Source organism: Mustela erminea, chromosome 16 (genome assembly GCF_009829155.1).
Source record: "Mustela erminea isolate mMusErm1 chromosome 16, mMusErm1.Pri, whole genome shotgun sequence".
Lineage (NCBI taxonomy): Eukaryota > Metazoa > Chordata > Mammalia > Carnivora > Mustelidae > Mustela > Mustela erminea.
Window position 1 is genome coordinate 81,975,436 of NC_045629.1, and position 20,061 is coordinate 81,995,496.

The 20,061-nt window shown below is 52.8% G+C and overlaps 1 protein-coding gene across 7 annotated transcripts in view; it reads right to left on the reverse strand.

The window, feature by feature from the left end:
* The window catches only part of TRAPPC9 (trafficking protein particle complex 9), a 500,764-nt gene that overhangs the window by 401,567 nt on the left and 79,136 nt on the right, over window positions 1-20,061 (reverse strand). For all 7 annotated transcript variants that reach the window (XM_032316499.1, XM_032316500.1, XM_032316503.1 and 4 more), the window contains one exon: window positions 2,194-2,320. In XM_032316499.1, the coding sequence (XP_032172390.1) occupies window positions 2,194-2,320 (127 nt within the window). The remainder of the gene's footprint in view (window positions 1-2,193; window positions 2,321-20,061) is intronic.

Sequence of the window (20,061 nt, forward strand, 5' to 3'; positions counted from 1 at the left end):
GCGCTGTTGGAAAACTCAGGTGTGCTGGGGCACCTGGGTGGCTCCGTAGGTTAAGCCTCTGACTCTTGCTTTCCGCTCAGGTCATGAACTCCAAGTGGGATCGACCCCACATGGGGCTCTGGGCTGGATGTGGAATCTGCTCGGGCTTCTCTGTCTCCCTCTGTCCCTCCCCACTCCACTCACGTGCTCTCACTCTCTCTTAAAAAAAAATAATAATAACAATAGTAACAATGAAAATGTAGGTGTAAACGGTCTCCAAGGTGAGAACTGAGATCTACTGCAGGCTCAGTCTGCACCGCCACCATGTGGCCCATTTTAAAGATTACAAAACTGAGGCTCACAGAACCAAGGCCACATAGTAGTTAAGAATTAAACCCAAAGCTTCTAACTTCCATCTAGGGCTGCGTCTGGGGTCTCCCTGTGGAGAAAAGCACTTTTCCTCCTCAGTCCCATAACCCGCTAGGATCAACCCACCCAGTTCCACTGACAAAAGTCCTGACGCTTTGAGATCTAGACGCAGCATCAAAATCCTAGAATGTTCTCTTAGGTTCAGGATTTCCTATTGTGCAAGGCTGCCTAAATTTAAGAAGGATCCAGATCAAGATGAAGATGAGAAATAATTAAGGCTTTGCTAGTCATCAATTTAAAAAAATATGTACCATGCCCTTAATCCCAAATCAAATACATTCTACGCGAAGTCTTACAGAAAGGCCCAGCCAGGACCCTGACTTCCTCAGTCTGTATCCGCCACAAGCAAGCACAAGGCAAAACAAAAGCAGTGCATACGTGCTCAGGGCCATCCGCACCGCAGGCTACGGGTCTGCTCTGAGAAATTCCAAGTTAAGCAAGAGCCCCTCTTCAGGCCTCAGCCTCGGCTCTGGGATGGGGCAGCTTGCCAACCGTGCCCGATGAACTCCACACACACCCATCGGAAAATCTTAAAATTCAAGGGTAGCCTGCTGGGGACTTCTGTGCACAGGGATGTTCTGTCCCACCTCTCAGGGGCACGCGATCGTCACCTTGACAACAAAACCATGTCATGTTGGCAGTGCCACTCGTGCTTCCAGTGAAACGCAAGGAGAAAGCATGCCCATGACTATCAAGAACCACACCACAGACGTTTCCACATTCTTTTCCTAATAACCTAATGCCGTGGGTTTTAAAACTTCCTAAGCAAACAGAAGCTACGTATCTCTACAGGCCCTCCCAGCGGTATTGCAAAGCTAAGCGAAACCCAGGAGAGACGGCCAAGCCGGGAGTGTCTCCGAGGAGGTCACGTCTTCAGTCACAGCACCTTTGTGAACAGCAAAATGTCCAATTCCACTGCTTCCTTTCAGTCTTCAAACAAATCTTTCCAAAATTCTGAAATCATCATGAAATTAGCTCCTAAACCCTTTCAAGTGCCCACTTGGCATGTACCAGAGGACCCTCACTCCCTCCAACCCCGGGAGCTGCGCGGAGGGACGGGACACAGTGGCAGACCCTGGAAGAGGCCAGCAGCACATGCTCCGGAAATCCCAGGACGCTTCTAACCAAGGGCAGGTGGAGGGTAGCAGGAGGAAGGAGCAGGAAAAGCTCCCTAAAAATGGGGCCTGGGCTGAGTCTGAAAGCACGAGCGTGCACAGAGAGGACAGAGGCTTGGCAAAGGCCCCACGGAACAGAGGAGCAGCTACGCCCACTCCGGTGCTGCCCGGGCCTACAGTCTGAGAACTCAGGAAACTACTAGAAAAGGCAAGGTCAGGCTCATGTCATCACCGCAGAGGTCACGATGCGGGGTCTGGAACCAGGCACCGGCACACCAGGGTCCCCACCCAGCTCTGCCTCTAGACAAGCAGGTGACCACGGGCGAATCGTCTCACCCACACAACACCTACATGGCCTAGTGCTGCTGTGGAGATGTAACGAGATAACGAACCAGACACCGGCCCAATCCATAATGGAAGCTCTTGGGGCGCGTGGGGAGCTCAGTCCATTAAGCGCCTGACTCTTGGTTTCAGCTCAGGTCATGGTCTCAGGGTTGTGAGATGGAGCCCCACGTCGGGCTCCGCGCCCGCACTTGAGATTCTCTCCCTCTGCCCCACTCCCCCACTCTAAATAAATGCACAAATAAAGAAAGAACATTTTTTTTATGGCAAAGGTCTGTAGCGCACGGCAGCAGTGAAGGCCCCGGTCTGCGCGGGCCGCCAGCCGTACCTGACGATGGGGAGTTTGGTGAGGGGCACCGGAGGCAGGGCAGGGCCGCCGGGCAGCGTGAGGACCTCCATTGTCCCGGGACACTTGCACGTGTAGTTCTCCAGGCTCTGAGTCACATCTTTCTTTTCTGAAGAGAAATTTAAAAAAAAAAAAGAGTTAATTAACAAAACTTAGGGGGCTTTGGAGGTCTGGGGGGCTGGGGGCAGTTGAGCAAAATAAAATCCTTAACACAATCCAGGACAGTCCTTTGGGCCTAATCTTCTGACAGAAATAAAGGGGCACTGACCACAAGAGACAAAAAGCAAAAGCTTTAGTCACTTTATTTAAATAATCACTAGCAACTGCTGTATTTTATGGGTACACAGGAAAAAAGGAAGTTACTGTCTTGTAGAAGACTTCATTTCCCAAGAGAATAAATTCTTACCAAATTCCAAGAAAGCCAGCGGGCCAGCAGGACTGGAGAATCAGGATATTTTATCACCAGACAAATACTTTTCCACAAATTACTCGAAACCAAGCAAAATGCCAGGCCCTGCCCCCAAGGAGTTTACAGTCCATCTATATAACAGACATTGAAGGGAGTAACTCCACAGCAACATTTTTGGTACAAAAATAGAGCCTCGTGAGGTCAGACTGTTTGCTCTGCCCTACCCCGTCCCTTCGCGAGGAGGGAGAGAGGATGCGAGAATGCTCGCCTGCCGTCCCCAACATGCTCTCAACACGTGCTCATGGACTTCGTAACACTCGCAGCTCAAGAGCACATTCCACGGCAATTACTCCGGAAGACGAGCATTACGACGCCCTGTCTGCAAACGGGAAGGCGGAGACCCAGCCGGTTAAAGGGCTTCTGCAAGACCTTGTGTGGGCCCCACGTGCGTGGTCTTCTCACTGACCCTTCAGACGAACGAAGGGAAGCAGGGACTGGGGGCCGGGTGGGAAAGGGAGCTCACTCCATATCCTTCCTCCGATGCGTCCAGCAGGGAAAGGCGGGGTGCTCGGGGACCGCGGTCATAGAGGGACACAGCACTCCCACCCGGCGAGGCCTGGGGCAAGTGGAGACAGACTCGTGTTCAGAGGAATGGCTCAGCCGCTCCACTGGGACCTGTGAGTGCCTTGGGGGACGTCACCTCCAAGGAAACTACCAGGGATGGAAAGAGACAAAGCAAGAGCGAGCAGTGGCCGCAGGCGTGCGCACGGCGCGCAGTGAGACGGCGGGAACTGGGAGGCGCGCGGCAGCACCGCCAGAGAACACGAGGCCGGCTCTCCTCGAAGACGAGGTCCAGAAATGGCAAATATGCAGGCAAGGACACACACTTGAACTGATCAGCGGCTGCCCAGGCATCTTCTGTGCCTCAGCACCATTCTCCGGGGAGCGTGAGGCCAGGAGGGCACCCAGTTAGCTCTGGACACGACACAGTCGGGCTCCTCGGCCAGATGAACAAAACTCCTTAAATAATGACATCGCCTTCGCCGTACAGACGATCAGTCTCCTGAAGGGCTCCAACCCACAGCGTGTGAACGACCTAACCTGCCTAAGCCTACCGGCAGTGCTCCCAGGCCAGCCGTCCCACTAAGCTGAAGGACGCCCTCTTGGGAAACCCCGCCAAGGGAAGGAGCAATGAACGTGCCTGTGGAGCCCAGAGCGGCCCGCGAGGCCAGTACGTTCCCCAGCTGAGCGGCAGACTGGCTTCTCCGCAGAAAAGACCAGCGACACCGGGAGGGCCGGCAGAAGGGTGCAGCCACAGTGGGCTCCTCCGGCTGGGCCCGCTCACGAGGGAAGCCCCGGCCCCCGTGCCCCCGCCCCTCCTCTGGGTCTGCTCATCCTCCACGTGGGGGATGAGCCCGCTGCGGGCACTGTCAGGGCTCTGCAGAAACTGGGCGAGCAGGTGCGCGTCTCAGTACCTCCCCGCCCGCTGCACCGCGGGGCTCCAGCCGGACCGCCCCTTCTCCTTATCCTCCGGCCGGTGCAGTGCAGTCCGCTGCTCCCGCAGGAGCCGGGGAGGACACGCCGGGAGGGACGCAGCTCCTGGGACGGTGATCAGCACCCTCTCCTGCCCCTGCCCTTCTCATCACACTCCCACCCAGAGCGCCTAACCCTTCTGGAGCTTCTGCCAGGCACAGGACCCACACTACTTCTCAGCTCCGCATCACTTCAGTGAGGTTTCCGGACTGAAGTGCTCGGGGGCCGCTGCCGGTATGGCCCACCCACGGGAAAGGTCCCATGGACCTCTCTCCTCATGGATTGGAGCATGTTATACATTGTTGCCCAGATTTGTTATTTTATCAACGATTACAAAATGGTGATTTTGTAATTCTTTAATTTCTCTGTACCTAAAACCCAGAATGTGTCTCTAAGGAAGGATTTTTCCCTCACCCACCAATTGGTTACCCTGAACCACAAATGATCCGATCGGGAGAGTCAGCGAATAGGCTTTCCCGGTACCTACTGCAGTAGAGAACTGCCCCCAGAGGTGACCGGGGCGCTGTGCGTGCATCAGTATCATTACAAACCAGTGGGTCTATGTACCCGGCATTGCCACTGATGCCCTCACACTCTTTCGGATGTTCAAACTGCCCCGTCTTTGTCCCCTGGGAGCCCCTTCACGTTCATTCCTGTGTCCTTAGAAAAGACCCCAAAATGCATCAACGGCTTCCTCCTTCTAGCTCATTTTCAGCCCCAGACCTAGAATAAACCATTTCTCCAAGCAGTCCTGGATTCTTCTAGAGTAAAACCACGTTTAGATCAGAATGTGGAGGCCGGGTTGCTCACTGCTCACTGCCACGAGATTCTCACTGTCTCTCTGGACCTGGACAAAAGGGGCAACTTATCAAAGTTTTTAAGCGGTGACATAGTAACTGATCTTGCCTTTAAATTTTGGTTAAGGCTTAGCAACTAAAAATACAGTTTACTGGAGTATGAGTTCCTTAAAGAGAGAGTCTTGTCATTTTTTTCTGTCCCCTATGAACTTGTCAAGAGTGCTCAGGAGATAGAAGGTGTCAAAGGATCCATGTGTCTGCTGCTCGGCTGACCTTATTTCTTCTTCAGAAAGGGAGCAAGAATCATTCTTTGTTCAAGAGTAAAATAAAAGAGGGGTGTCTGGGGGGTCCAGTGGGTTGAGTGTCCAACTCTCGATTTCAGCTCAGGTCACGATCTCAGGGTCATGAGCTCGAGCTTCGAGTCAGGCTTCCCACGGAGCGTGGAGCCTGCTTAAGATGCTCGTCTCTCCGCCCCTCCCCCACTCCTCCCTGTCCCCCACCCCAGAAAGAGAGTAAAATAGAAGAACAAAATGAACACGCATTCTCTGTCCACACGGTGCAGACGAGCGGCACAGAGCCAGCAACCAGAGCCGTCAGCACAGCGGCACTGGGCTCCTCTCACGCAGAAGCACCACGGGCTCGACGTTTCGGGTGTCCCACGTGGAAAGAGGACACGGTGTCAAACAGAACGTGACTTCACAGAAGCAGGGTCAGTCTGGGAGAAGAGCAGCAGGAGATCTGATTTCGCCAAGAAGGCTTCCAAAGGAAGAAGCCGCACTGCTCTGTCACGGGCCGCAGGACCCGGGGGGCAGACACGTGAGCACAGTACTTGGAGGCTTTGCTGTTACAGGGAAGAAGGACAAGCACAAGGACATATGGCCACTAAGGCCCACAGTGGGGGCAGGGAGGAAAGGGAAAGGACGCAGAAGGAACGCTCATCTATGATCCTGAGCCGCACGGCTGAGAAAACCCAGCAGAGAAGCTGCCTAAGGCACGTGTGAGAGGGAACGGGCTAAGAGGAAACATCAGGGGTGACGGGTGCGGGCAGCACAGGGGCTCCGGAGGGAAACGGCGAGTAGTAAACAGCTCTGGTTGCAGAGGGGCCAGTGGAGAGGGGGACCCTGGCTTTGCAGGGCAGTGACTGCCAAACAGACGCCTCCCACATGTGTCCCCTCTCTGTGGGAAAGGATGCCTCGGAGACTGTGACGTTTGCCTCAGGGACCTCGCTGCTGGCAACGGAGGATGGACCCAGGTCTTCCCCGCAGACAAGGAAGCCCTCCTGTCGGGAGAAGGAAGGTAGAGACGCTCAGAGGTGAAAGGGCAGTTGGGGGTGGGGGGGAAGCATCGTGTTCCCCCTTTAAAGGCGACAAAACATTAGGTCAGTGCCAATCTGTGAAATGAGATTGTGGATTGACACGAACGCTACCAAATAATTACTAATTTTTTAAATTAATTTTTAACTGTAATATTAACGTTGTGATCATAAAAGACAAAATCCTTTCTTTTAGCATTGCATACTAAGGAACAAAGGCACGAAAGGAAGGGATGCCTTGGGGTTTTCTTTAAAATCATTCAGCCAGTAAAGTAAGCGAGAGATGAAGGGAAGGTACAGAAATCTCGCCACCCATGGACCCAGAGACCGACGTATGGGCATCCACGTTAGTACTCTGGGTACCGTCATGGCAGAAAATGTCTCATACAAAAACACTGAGTGAGTTTGGGGAGGTGAGACGATTTTGCTCAGGAGAGGAACAGGGTTGGAGTTCCGATCCGAGCTGACCAAGTCCCCCTGTCCCCGCAGATTGACCCGGACGGTAGAAACCCAGTGTCAGGACAACACAAACAGAAGAATTCAAGGCCACAGTGGTGCTAATCTGTGTTCCACGTGCCAAGCTGGAATGAAGCTTGTGATAGACCTGAACATTCCCATAAGCATACGATTTGATCAGAGAAGTGATGACTCCTTAATTTATTCACTACAAATCAATTGCCGTGGTCTTCTCCGGCTGCCACAAGAAAATACCATAAACAGGGTGACCGACATCATAAGCACGCACTTCTCATCGTTCTGGAGGCTGGGAGGCCCTGTTGAAAGCCCATGTCCTGGGCTGCAGCATATGACCTTCCCACGGTGCCCTCACAAGGCCTTCCTCAGCACACGTGTGTGTAGACAGAAAGAGCTCTCGGGGCTCTTCTTCATCTCCTAGGGCGTCCATCCCACCATCAGAGTCTCACCCTCAAGAGCTAATATACACCTGATCACCTCCCAAAGCCCCTACCTCCAATTCACCTTGTGGGTAGCGAGAGCTTTGACATGGGACAAATGTTCAGCCCATAACATTGCCATAAATCTTGTCTGATCTTGATCAAAACACCCAATGATTCTTTGAGTCAAACTAGAGCATCTAATGCCCTTGAGAGTTACTTTCCATCCCAGAAATTAAAGAAATCATGCAAAGAGAACATCTGTAAAGAAAGTTGCCACCTAACTAAATTGCTTCTTATAGGAGCAGAGAATACAACCTCCCAAACTTTTGACCATAAAAAAAAAGCCACAGGCCATCTGCCATTTCGAGAGTGGCACTGGCATAAAAACCAGCACATCACGATTTCACAGTTTAGCTCTTCATGTTCCCTCTGAGTAATACTCTGAGACAACCACGTTTGGATTAAGTCAGTTATGATATCCTAAATAGGTAGAGAATAAGAGAAGAGAAAGAAGCAAAAAAAGGGAGGCATCCTCTTGGGTCCCCTCCTTCTTTGAGAGCTTTATACTATCACTCAATAAATGTGGCTTTGCTGGCAAAATGAATAAAAAAAAGAAAAAGAAGAGAAAGAAGCACATCTTTTCTTCCAAATATCAAAGAAAAAAACTAAGGAAGAAGAAAATAAAAGAATACAGGGGGAAAAATAGAGGTGTTCTCCCCTACAACCTGAAATCACACTTTTAGAATCAATTCTGATGCTTCCACTTACAGAAGTAAGAACCACAGTTCGTCCTGGAATTGCTTTCCTAAGAATAATATTATTGATCTTTGAGGGGTTCCTTGGGGGTTCCCAATAAACAGGCCCCTTTTGTGCACCTCATTTCTAAATAAACTGAAGAGGGGGACATGTCTTTATCAGCGAGACAGCCATGCTGAAAAGACATGATGTGGCTTCTTAGAAAGTACGAGTCCTCTCAGAAACCAGGAATGGGGCAAGTAGACCTCCCACCCCGGAGGCGGACTGTGCAGACTGGGCAGGCCCCCAGTGCTGACTCAGGGGAGGCCCCAGGCCACCTGCCAGCCCGGAGCTGCGGAGGGGCCTGCGGGGCTCTGCAGCCAAACTCACTGTGAATGACTTTGCAATATGCGGTACCTACTTTCTCTTTTTGTCATACAAGGACATGTGAGAGTGACACCAAAGACAACCACACGACCGTCCCACGGGGCTGGCGGGAACGGGTGAAATGGGACAGCCCGAGGATCACAGCACGCTGGTCCTCAGACTCACACAGGAGCCACCGATCCCCTTCCTGGGCAGACACCCACAAGAGGAGATAGCAGGGGCTCAAACAGACACCGTGTGTGGCCGCATGAATCATGGTGGCCTAGAGGTGGGAGCAACCCCCGTGTCCAACCATGAACGGATAAACAAAGTGTGGTCTGTCCATAAACGGGAACAGCATTCGGCCTTAGTAGAGGAAGACTGTCCTGTCCCTGCGACGGCACAGATGGGCCTAAGGCGCGCGCTCAGTGCAGTGAGCCCGTCACGAAGGACAACTGCCCCCGAGCCCACTCCTCCTGGACAGCCCTGGAGCTGTCCCGTTCGTGCAGACAGAGCAGAGCAGAGGCTCCCAGGGGCTGGGGTGCGGGGTGGGAGCTGGTTTTTAGTGGCAACGAAGCTGCTGTTTGAGAAGAGAAAGGGCCCTGGAAACGCGTGGTGGCACCACATACTTGCTGCTGCCGAATTCTACACGTAAAATAGTTAAAATGGGAAATTTTACATCCTGTGTACCTTACCATGATCAAAACAAATCAACGAAAACCGTAACAATGACAACAGTGCATGCTGTTCAGGAGTGAAGGGACTCACCGAGCAAGGGGACGTGGGGCTGGCGGGGTGACCAGCATGCAGCGCGGGGGCACGGGGCTGGGTGTGCTCCGCAGGGCACCGAGCAGAAGGGAGATGCAGGAGCACAGAAGCCGGCGCCCATGGCTCCCGGCACAGCGCTTCTGAAGCGCCGAGTCTACAGCACGGAGGAGCTGCCCAGAAGGATGAAGAGACCTGAGACGCTGGTCAGTGACAAGGCAAGGGCACTGCGCGAAGGCGGGGAGGAGTCCTGAGCGCCGTGAAAATCCCCCGAGAGGAGAGTGTGCAGGCGGCAGAACACTGGAGGGCCCGAGGACAACGTTCTGGGCAACACTGAGGTCAAGGGCAGGGAGAAAAGGAAGAAGCAGAAGATGAGTTATAAAAAAAAAAAATACAATGCCAGACGTCCAGGCTGAGACTCCAGAAGCCCAAACATGAGTGTTCGTGCAAGAAGAGAAATGGGGACGACATGACAAAGAGGCCGACGAGGACACAGAACTCCTGGGGGTTCGGTGACACATGTCCCCGTCGAAGGGGGCTCTGGCAGGCGCAGGAGCCCAATGACAACCACTTCCAAACTGGTGGTAAGTGAGTGTGCAAAGTGTGCCCGGGCAGTCAGCAGAAGAGCCAGGCCCCCTGTCGGGGGCTGTCGCGTACACTGTCACACTGCTAGATGTTAACACGTCCCCCTGGTGAAACGCTATCACCGCCTGACTGCAGGATCCAAGACGGGATACGCGGCTCCCAAGCAAGACTAGGATTTTATTTAAATTAACATACAGTGCGCTCTTTGTCCCAGGGGTACAAGTCTGTGACTCATCAGTCTTACACAATTCACAGCACCCAGCATGGCACATACCCTCCCCAGAGTCCCTCACCAGCCACCCCAGCCCTCCCACACCCCCTCCAATCCAGCAACCCTCGGTTTGTTGCCTGAGGTTAAGAGTCTCTTGCAGTCTGTCTCCCTCTCCGGTTTCATCTTATTTCATATTTTCCTCCCTTCCCCTATGACCCTCTGTCTTGTTTCTCAAATTCCGCTCATCAGTGAGATCATATGATAATTGTCTTTCTCTGACTTATTTCATTTAGCGTAATTCCCTCTAGTTCCATGCACATGGTCGCAAATGACAATATTTTTGATGGCTGCATAGTATTCTACTGTATATATACGCCACATCTTCTTTATCCATTCTTCTGTCGATAAACATCTCAGGTCCTTCCATAGTTTAGCTATCGTGGAACATTGCTGCTGTCAACATTCGGGTGCACATACCCCTTCGGATCACTACATTTATAACTTTAGGGTGAATACCCAGTAGTGCAATTGCTGGGTCGTAGTGTAGCTCTATTTTCAACTTTTTAAGGAACCTCCATGCTTTTTCCAGAGTGGCTGCACCAGCTTGCTTTCCCACCAACAGTGTAGGAGGTTCTTCTTTCTCTGTATCCTCGCCAGCACCTGTCGTCTCCTGACTGGTTAATTTTAGCCATCCTGACTGGTGTGAGGGGATATCTCACTGTGGTTTTGATTTGTATTTCCCTGATGCCGAATGATGTGGAGCATTTTTTCATGTGTCTGTTGGCCATTTGGATGTCTTCTTTGCAGAAACGTCTGTTCACGGCAAGACTGGGATTTTACGCTCAGGCTTCTCAAATCCAGCACTCTTTCCACCATATGGAGTGACTTCCGTGGACATCACTGTGCCCATTTCACAGAGAGGGAATCCAAGGTTTCATTCAGGTCACGTGACTTTCCTGGGGTCGTTCAGACACCAAGTTGCTAGATTATATTCAGACTCAGAGCTACGACTTCAAACTCTTTTTTCCACTTTGTCACACTGCCCACCCAAACTGCCCAATACATGAAAACACAGAGGAAAACACAGTTATCCTGAAACAGACACTCTAACATGTCCATCAGGGTGAGCACCTTCCTTGGCCAGAAAAACCAACTCAGCTTCTCTTCATCCTGCTATACATCCAGACAGAATAATAGTTCCACTGCAAAGGTCAAGACGGTCTCAGGTGTCACCACTGTAAAGATTAGTGATCTGCCAAAGAAGCAGGTACTGACTAAGCCGCGTCACCCACCAAGACAAGCCCTTCCTTAACGCGCTGCTGATGGACTCGGATAAGCGCGCCGCGAGCCACTCCAGCTGCCTCCCACCGTCCAACTCCATTCCTGTTTCTCACTCAGTTTACACAGTGGCAGGTCGGAATCTCTGAGAAGCAATCACTCAAGGACACCAGGAGATTAAATATTTTCTTTGTTCTCTCCAAGTACGTAAACATGCTCTACTGGAACAAGAGGCAAATACATCAAGCCATCAGCTCATTATATCATCGTCTATTTAAAGCACTAGGAGATACTGAGTATCTCTAGAGAGCTCAATAAAACACCCAGAAGGAGAAGGTATCTTAATAAAGACATCATAAATAATCAGAAAGAATCATATCTGCGTATCCAATTATGAGGTGATAAGCTACAGTACAGTCACAGGCAAACTTACATAAGCATCAACCTTTACAAAGAGTATGCAATAATATGGAAAACCCCTGTTATGTGGAAAATCAGGATGCAAAACTATATTTATATCGGGACGCCTGGGTGGCTCAGTTGGTTAAGCCGCTGCCTTCGGCTCGGGTCATGATTCCAAGGTCCTGGGATCGAGTCCCACATCGGGCTCCTTGCTCGGGGGGAGCCTGCTTCTCTCGCTGCCTCTGCCTGCCTCTCTGCCTGCTTGTGTGTACTCTCTCTCTCTATCTCTGGCAAATAAATAAAATCTTTAAAAAAAAACTATATTTATAAAATAAATATAATTTTTTTAAGATTTTATGTATTTATTTGACAGAGAGAATGCAAGTAGGCAGAGAGGCAGGCAGAGAGAGGAGGAAGCAGGCTCCCCGCTGAGCAGAGAGCCCGATGCAGGGCTCGATCCCAGGACCCTGAGACCATGACCTGAGCCAAAGGCAGAGGCTCAACCCACTGAGCCTCCCAAGTCCCCCAGTAAATCCAAGTTAAAAAGAATAGAAAACAATACCAAAAACTACACTGAAATGTTAAGTGTTTGCCCATGTAGCATTATACATCATTTTTTCTTTTTTGTTTATGTTTTCCAAGATTTCTAAAATGAGTATACACTGTTTGTACAATAAAAAGGATTTCAAAAACATACAGACGTGAGTTTTCAAAGCAGTGTTACAAGGTCGGGGTTTGTTTACACCTGCTGCTCACGCCTAAAGAAGATGGCGTCCCAGGCCACCTGCGGGAGCGGGAGTTGAGCATCTGACTCGGTTTCGGATCTCAGGATCATGGGATCGGGCCCCGCGTCGGGCTCTGCACTCTGTGCAGAGTCTGCTGGAGATTCTCCTCCCTCTACACCTCCCCTCCCTGCTCCCGCCCTCCCTCTCTCTAAAATAATAAATACATAAGTGAAATCTTAAAAAGTAGAAGGCGGCACCCTGAAACGTCCACGGAGCGGGCAGCTGAGCGCCCTCGTTCCCACAGAGGCGGAGTTCACCATAAGGACGTGGGCAGCCTCTCCCAGCCAGACAACGCTGTTCTCGGCAGCGCTCAGAAGGAAGGCCCACAGCCACGACTGACATTTAATGAGGACTGACTTACTATGTGCCCGACTGTGCCCAACACCTTACATATGCTTTCTCGTTAAACTGTCCCCGAAAGCTGAGGTGAGCGGTGCCGCTGTCATCCCGGTTTTGTAGATGAAGCGCGGACAGCTCTTGCCCCTAGCTCAGGTGCCTCTCACTTCTCCACCAGGCTCTCACTCGTAACAACGGGCTGACCCTTTCATATTTCACTCAACATCCTTGTAGCCAACAAACAGTGGGTATCTGCCCTGTGTAAGGAAGATCCCCACCTTAGACAGTCAACCTGAATGCCACCTCCTTGAGGACAACAAGATCCCCTACGTCCTCAGTCTCCTTCTATGCCTGGGGGGATCTCCACTAACACATACTCACCAGTAATTTGTTAGCTGTTAGTACGTTATTTGCTAGCAGTACAGGGTAGCGAAACCTAATTCAGGCCGGCATGTACTGACTACTTCCTGCATAAAAGCACCAGCCGGAATGATGAAAGATTGAAGGCGAACCAGGCATGGCCCCGTCCCCAAGGAGTCTGTGATCTGGTAAAGGAGCCAGAGCAAATCATTCTCCGGATGTAATGAAATGATGCCAAACTGAGGGCTAAGTAAGGTAAGGAGGCGGCGAGGAGGGACAGTGTGGGAACGGGGACAGCAGGACAGAGCGCACTACGACAGGCGCAGCGTGGAAAACCATGCGGCATGCTCAAGGAACAACAAAAACTCTGATACATAGGAAATACAGATTGTGTAGACGGAAGCAGAATGAAATCTGGCTAAAAAGATGGTTTGGATCAGATTGTGGACGTCCTTGAGATGGGGCGGACACTTTATTAAGACAGGAAAGGGCAGTCACCACAGCTTCCCGAGGACGGAAGGACGTGACTCTGCTGGCATCTCAAGGAGAGGCCTCGGGCTTCAGTGCGAAGCACGGATCGGAAGCAGCAACGCCAGGAAGCAGCACACGACGGCGAGAGTCGAAGAAACAGGTGTTGAAAGTCTGAGCCGCGGCTGGGACAGTGGAAGGAAGAGGGGTCCCGCATGAAAAAATCTCGGGCGCCAGACTGGGCACAGAGCCCATCTAAGCAACTGAGAGGACGTAGGACGGCTGGACACCTTGGGGGCAACTCCAAAATTTTAAGCTTCCAACATGGAAATGGTGACACCATCAAGGAGAGGATAATTAATTCCACTGGGGATACAGTGGGCTGAGAACCCTGACATTCAGGGGACACACCAGCTTTAAGGTGGAATTGCAGCTCGGAGGTCAGGACTGGAAGTGGAACTATAGGAGACGCGGAGGCAGCTCTGTGTCGGGGAGGCGGGAAGGGAAGCACGAGCAGGGCCAGGTCACACCATGGCGGGGTCACCGCCAGCGAGGCGGTGAAATGCAAAACCCCATGTGCAGCAGCAAGCCCATGGCGCAGAGGAGGGGGCTGGGCACCTCAGGGGGAAGCGGAGGGGCAAGGCGGGCCGGGAGCAGGTGAGGCTGAGACCCCTCCATCCTGAGCACAGAACGCAGCCAGCAGAAGAGGAGCGGGACGGCGCCCCGGAGCACCCAACCAGGCACTCACGCAGCCGGAGGAAGCGGAGAAAGCCGCTGACGGGAGGGAGAGGTGCGGAGCTCACTGAGCACCGAGCCTCAGAGACAAAGAAAGCTGGACCTCCAGGAAACCCAAGTCAGAGAAGCCGAGCACACGGCAGAAGCAGCAGACGGGAGCTAGGACGGAGTGGCTCGGAGGCTGGTGCTGACGGAGGGGGACCGGGACACATGCAGGGGCGAGCTGAGCTGGCAGGGTCCCGTTGCCAGGAGATGCAGGAGTGGACCAGTCCGACGGCCCAGACCCAGCCGTGCCCAGCGCTGCTAGCAGAGCGCTCAAACAGGAGACAAACACAAGGAAAAGATAAAAATTCTTGTGCATCAACTCCAGGAGGCGGAGACCCGCGCTGAGTTTGCCTGGAGACGCAGAGCAGAGCGGCAGCAGATTGTTGGCTGTTGGTGATTTGGATGACGAGCTAAAACGCACCTAGGACGGGCCCTCTGTGCAGCAGGGGCGCCAGGGGAGCCGCCGGCCGACTGAGCAAGGAGCAGAGCTTGCTCCCCACCTGCCGCCGCTCCTCCCTTGGATCCCGGCGCTGCCGGAGGCCAGCGTGCCCGAAGCCGGCCTGGACACTCGGGGCCAATCTTCCCCTGGGAGGCTGCCTTCTCCTCTCGCCGCCTCTCGCACCCCCACCGCTGTGTCCCTGTCCCCACATGGGCTGTGCCTGTCCCCGAGACTCCAGCTGGGCTTCAGCCTGAGGACCTTTGGGAACAACACTTAAGGGAAAGTGAGCGCAATGCCAAGTGTCTTTAAAAGCGCGCTGGGATGTCCAGTTTGTTGTTGGTGGTGTAGCGACCATCTAGAAAACAGTCCAAATGACCCCACAGCTGTGAAGCGGCAGGCTAACCCGTCTCACGTGTGGAAAGTAACTTGTCAGCCTACCGCACGCGGCTGTCCCCACAGAGGGACAATGGCCTGTGCCTGCGCTACCGAGAGCCCGGGAGCCCAGACGGAGAGCGAGATGATTCCAGGACAAGTGGCCAGAATCGTGGCTCGGGGTTTCCGCCTTCAGGTCTCTCTGAGCCCCTTTATTTTTAATTTTCTTTTCATCAGAAGTGACCCAACAAATTAGGAGGTGTGACTTCTCTTGGAGAGCAACCCCGGTCCCATCCTCACCCCCGCGGCTCACAGAACGGATCGCGTTCCCCTTGTTTCCTCTCCTTCCTCCTTGAAAGACAAAAGAAAGCATGCGTTTGCCACGATTTAGCCACAGGAAGCAAACTCCTCTCGTCCCCCATCGCTGGGTCCCAAGCTGCTGAGTGTACAAGCGCCATCTCCCTGCGCTGTGTCGCTCGGCGCCGGAGGAACCTCAGACAGCTCGCGCACAGAACGGCCTTCCCGGTTCGGACTACGAGGAGCGCTGAGCGCGCTGGCCACCCGTCTGGCTGACAACTCTCTACAGTCGGGGCACGGACCGTCTGCTGATGCTTTAAAGATTCTTTTCCTCCCCAATTCCCCTTTTTGGTGGGGTTTCTGTGGGGTCTGTTCGATAGGCACTCTGAAGCTCATTGGCTTAAAATGTACCCCTCCTTTGGCAGGATCTCTCCAGGGGCTGATTGGGAGAAAGAAACCAAGAGCCCAACTGTTTTGATACTGAGAACTGACAAGTGTCTTTCTGGAATAAAGAACCAGTCCCTCGGGGGTAGGGGGTGAGTTGGGGAGGAAGTATAATTGTAAAATCATGAGTGAATTTTTCTTTTTAAAAGTAGATGCTATGAGCCTTGACAGCCACTCCAGGGCTAATCCCATCCGTGGAAGCTTAAAGGTGCCCCCACCCACCCCCCTTGCTCATGAGGACACTGGCCCTCCGGGATCCCCACTGGCTGGGTGTGGGGGCCGCCCAGCAGCCAGAATAGGGCTTACGGGCATCTGGTCCTCACCCAGGGTCTCCCAAAAACGCGGCGCTTATTTTTCTAATTAAAGAAAAGAAAAAGTGCAGTGACATTATTTTTAATTAATTAATTAATTAAAATAAAAGTATATTTTAACTATAGCAAGAGCTTAACTCTTAAATCCCCACCACAAATCTTCATAAACCATTTTATATTTACAAATTTATATTTATATTTACTAAAAAAATTGACCTACTTTGTAACTTGCTTTGGATAACCTTGTTTTTCGAAACTCCAATCATTACTTTTATGTAATACTAATTTCATCATTTTTGTGAACCAAAAGTATCTTTATAGCTGCTCGTGTTTCTTCTCCAAGGAGACTTAAGTAAATGAAATAAACACACTTCTGTGTCACACCCTTGAGGTAAAAAATCCTCTCTGATTTTAGGACATGTGACCACAAGTCAGAAGGCAACCACAGATTTGGGTCCACAGAGATTTCCAGCCCCCAATCGAGGAGGAGCCTGCCCGGCCTCTGAGAACCCGGCTACCGGCTCTGGCAGACACAGAGGCAACGCCAAAGTGGGGACCATGGAAGCATCTGGAAAACGCTTTTCTCCCTTCCTGCCCTCCCTCAGCCCCGTGACACGGTCAAATGTGAGACTGAGAGTTTGTCTCCCCAAGAGGGAGGCCAGGGCGCACCCGCCCCAGGCCCAGTCCTGACCCGCTCTGACGCTGACGAGCGGCAAACTTGAACGCGTTCTCTCTGGGCTGAGCAGCAAAACAAGGAGCTGGTGATCAAAGGAAGAAGCTGAATAAATCCAACCTGACATTTTCCATCTCCTCCAACCCGTCTTTCGAACCAATGACAGCTGTCTCCCCGCTGACAGACAACCGCGGGACAGGACAAACTAAGGCGTGGCATCTGCCGCTGGGGATGCAGCGTGGGGGCCTGGTGCGTCGTCTCCCTGTGCCCTGAAGGTGCTGCCCTTGAGAACAGATACGGAAGGGCACTCTGAGAAGACCAATCCGGCTGGGTGAACGAGGAAATGAATTGGGCTTCAGACGGCAGCACCGGGGCACTGAGCGCAGGTGACCCGGAAAGCAGAGACGGAGCACTCACCCGGAGAAGGGGGCCACCAGAAGGGTGGGAACAAACCTGAGAGCAGGGCACGCTGCCACACGCCCCAAGTGCAGGTGCGGGGGCATCCTGCCAGGACCCGCCTCACCACTGGCAGGTGGACCGCTCGGGGTCCCATGGGAGGCTGGAAACGCTCGGCACGTGGTCAGCGTCCCACACGCAGGGTGCTGCTGGTGATGCCGTTAACTCGTCTCACTGAACCACAATGTCAGAACAAAGGGAGCCAGAGGGAAGGCAAGAAAAGGAACGCTTGTTGCTGGCCTGCGGCATGCCAGGGGCTGTGCTGGGCATGGAGCGTGGGGCACCCGTCACCCCAGTGCAGAGATGAACAAAGGTCTCTGGGAGGCTGAGAGCGTACTCCTGACGCACTGCAGCCTCTACCGCGTCACACGGGGCCCCACCGCAGGTCCCCGCTGCCTCCGCAGGGTCCCTGAGATGTCATGGCCTCCAAGTGCCCAAAAGCCCGAAGAGAGTGGTCCCTCTTGCCACTTCCTCCAGCACCGGGAACTTTTAAAATCATTGTTTTGTCCTCCAAATCCATCCACAGCCACACAGACACCGCCCTTTCCCCCACTCTGGAACACCCTCATCCCACCGCTAGGTTAGCCCCCTGGCAGTAGAGCCTTGAGGTTCAGGAGAAATAAGTCCCTGGGACTCTGCATTCTCATCCCACTAAAATTACCCCTGGAAGTGCATAAAACATGACAGATACATCGGGAGAGCCCACGGGCACTCGGTGACAACGCTCGTCTTCACAACCACGGAGAGTAACAAAGACTCGCTGTGGTCAGCCAGGCTCGGTCAGTGGCCATGTCGCCGTTTCTTACACTGTCCTCAGAGCGGGCCCGGTCCCAAAGCCCTGCCTCTGCAGAGTTCCAGCTGACCACGCGACACCGACGCTCACCACGGTCATTCCGCACCCTGGTTTCAGGGTTCTGTGAATGGCACACTGGGTCCCCTCCTGCAAAGGTGGGGTCATCTGTACAGAAACTCACCCAGAGAACACCTGAAAGGTCCCTGTACTTCATCCTACTGAGGGGTGTGCCATTTCTTTCCCCCATTAGATCCCTGCCACTTAGAAGTTGTTTCGTCAATAGGAATTTGAATTTAACTCAATCTCTTTAAAAAAAAGAAAAAGACACACAGAAAAGCCTGTACCAGTGCCTCTTTCTTCTCTCTTAAATCAGTGAAGCAGGACACCAGGGAGATATGACGGTGGCCTGGGACGGTTAACTTTATTCTGTCCACATGCTACACGCAGAAGAGACGCGAGCGAATCGGGACCGCTGGCCGTGAGAGACCCGGGAGAGTACGCAGCTCGCTCATTCCAAACCAGTCTGCCCCATTCCGTTGCACTGTCGATTCCAAAAGGCAAGTGTTGTAACTTTGTGGGCCATAAAGATCAAGTTAATGGGTGGTGACAGGACAGATCATAGTTCATGTTCCGGGCTGAATTATGTCCCCTGCAAGTTCGTATGTTGAAGGCCTTGTGCCCAGTAGGCTCCTGGGAATACGACTGGATTTGGAGACAAGGCCTTGGAAGAGGTAATTTCGGCAAAGTGAGGTCACACGGGGCCCTAACCCAATCTGACTAGTGTCCTCACGGGAAGGGAGGTTAGAAAGACTTGCACAGAGGGTGACCACGTGAGGACAAAGGGAAATGACATGTCCGTAAGCCAAGGAGAAAAGCCTCCAATGGAACCGACCCTGCCAGCCCCTCAATCTTGGACTCCCAGCATCCAAACTGTGAGGAAATCCGTTTCTATTTTAAACCACCCACTGTAGTACTCTGTTAGGGCAGCGGAGCTAGCTGTTACAGGACATCATGCACAGTAAAAAGAACAGGTGTCTCCTCATCAAACAGTGGGTTTACGCGGACGACGACAACTCTGGATCATGGTCAATGCTGCTCAAAGCCAGCTGTTGCAACGATGGCAGGTGAGCCCACGAGTCCTCGCCCGATTCTCTGCTCCAGGAGCTGCACGTGTTCAAACACTTCTTTTTTTTTTTTTTTTTAAGATTTTATTTATTTATTTGATAGACAGAGATCACAAGTAGGCAGAGAGGCAGGCAGAGAGAGAGGGGGAAGCAGGCTCCCCGCTGAGCAGAGAGCCCGATGTAGGGCTCGATCCCAGGACCCTGGGATCATGACCTGCACTGAAGGCAGAGGCTTTAACCCATTGAGCCACTCAGGCGCCCCTGTTCAAACACTTCTGCAAGTCAGAAGCAAACCAACGGTGACCATGATGGCTTTCTGAACACATTCTATGTTTCAGACTCTCCAGAGACATGTCTCCAGTCCTTACACCAGCACAGCAAGGGAAGCGGAATCCTCACTTTACCTACCCAGGAGGAAACAACGCGTTCAGTTTATCGGGCACTGAGTCCCACTTTGCACAGGCTGGGGCTTCGGGGAAATGAAGCCCCGATCCCACCTGTCCAGCTGCACACGTGCAGTCCGCAGACATGAAGGCTCGCGACTAACACTGTACCCCGCGGAGCACCACTATGTAAGTGTGGGGAGAACCGGGAAGGAAGGCTTTTTCTGCTGCCTGAGGGGGTCCAGGAAAGCTCTCAGAGGTGGGGAGGAACGGTGCTCCGTTCCGGGGAGCAGCACACATGTGAACACAGAGGCTCTGCTCCGGGAACAGCAGCTAAGCCCAGTGACTCCACAAAGCAGATGGCCAGAGCCAGACCGAAAGGCACACAGCAAACCACACTAGGGCCTTGAACTCTGGTTCCGGAGCAGTGGGCAGCCTCACGTGCTCTCCGAGCAGAAGGTTGCTAGGGATTACACCTGCTGTGGAAACAACCCTTGATGCCCCGGGTGGCCGGCTGGCAAGGAACGGGTCTCAGGAAAC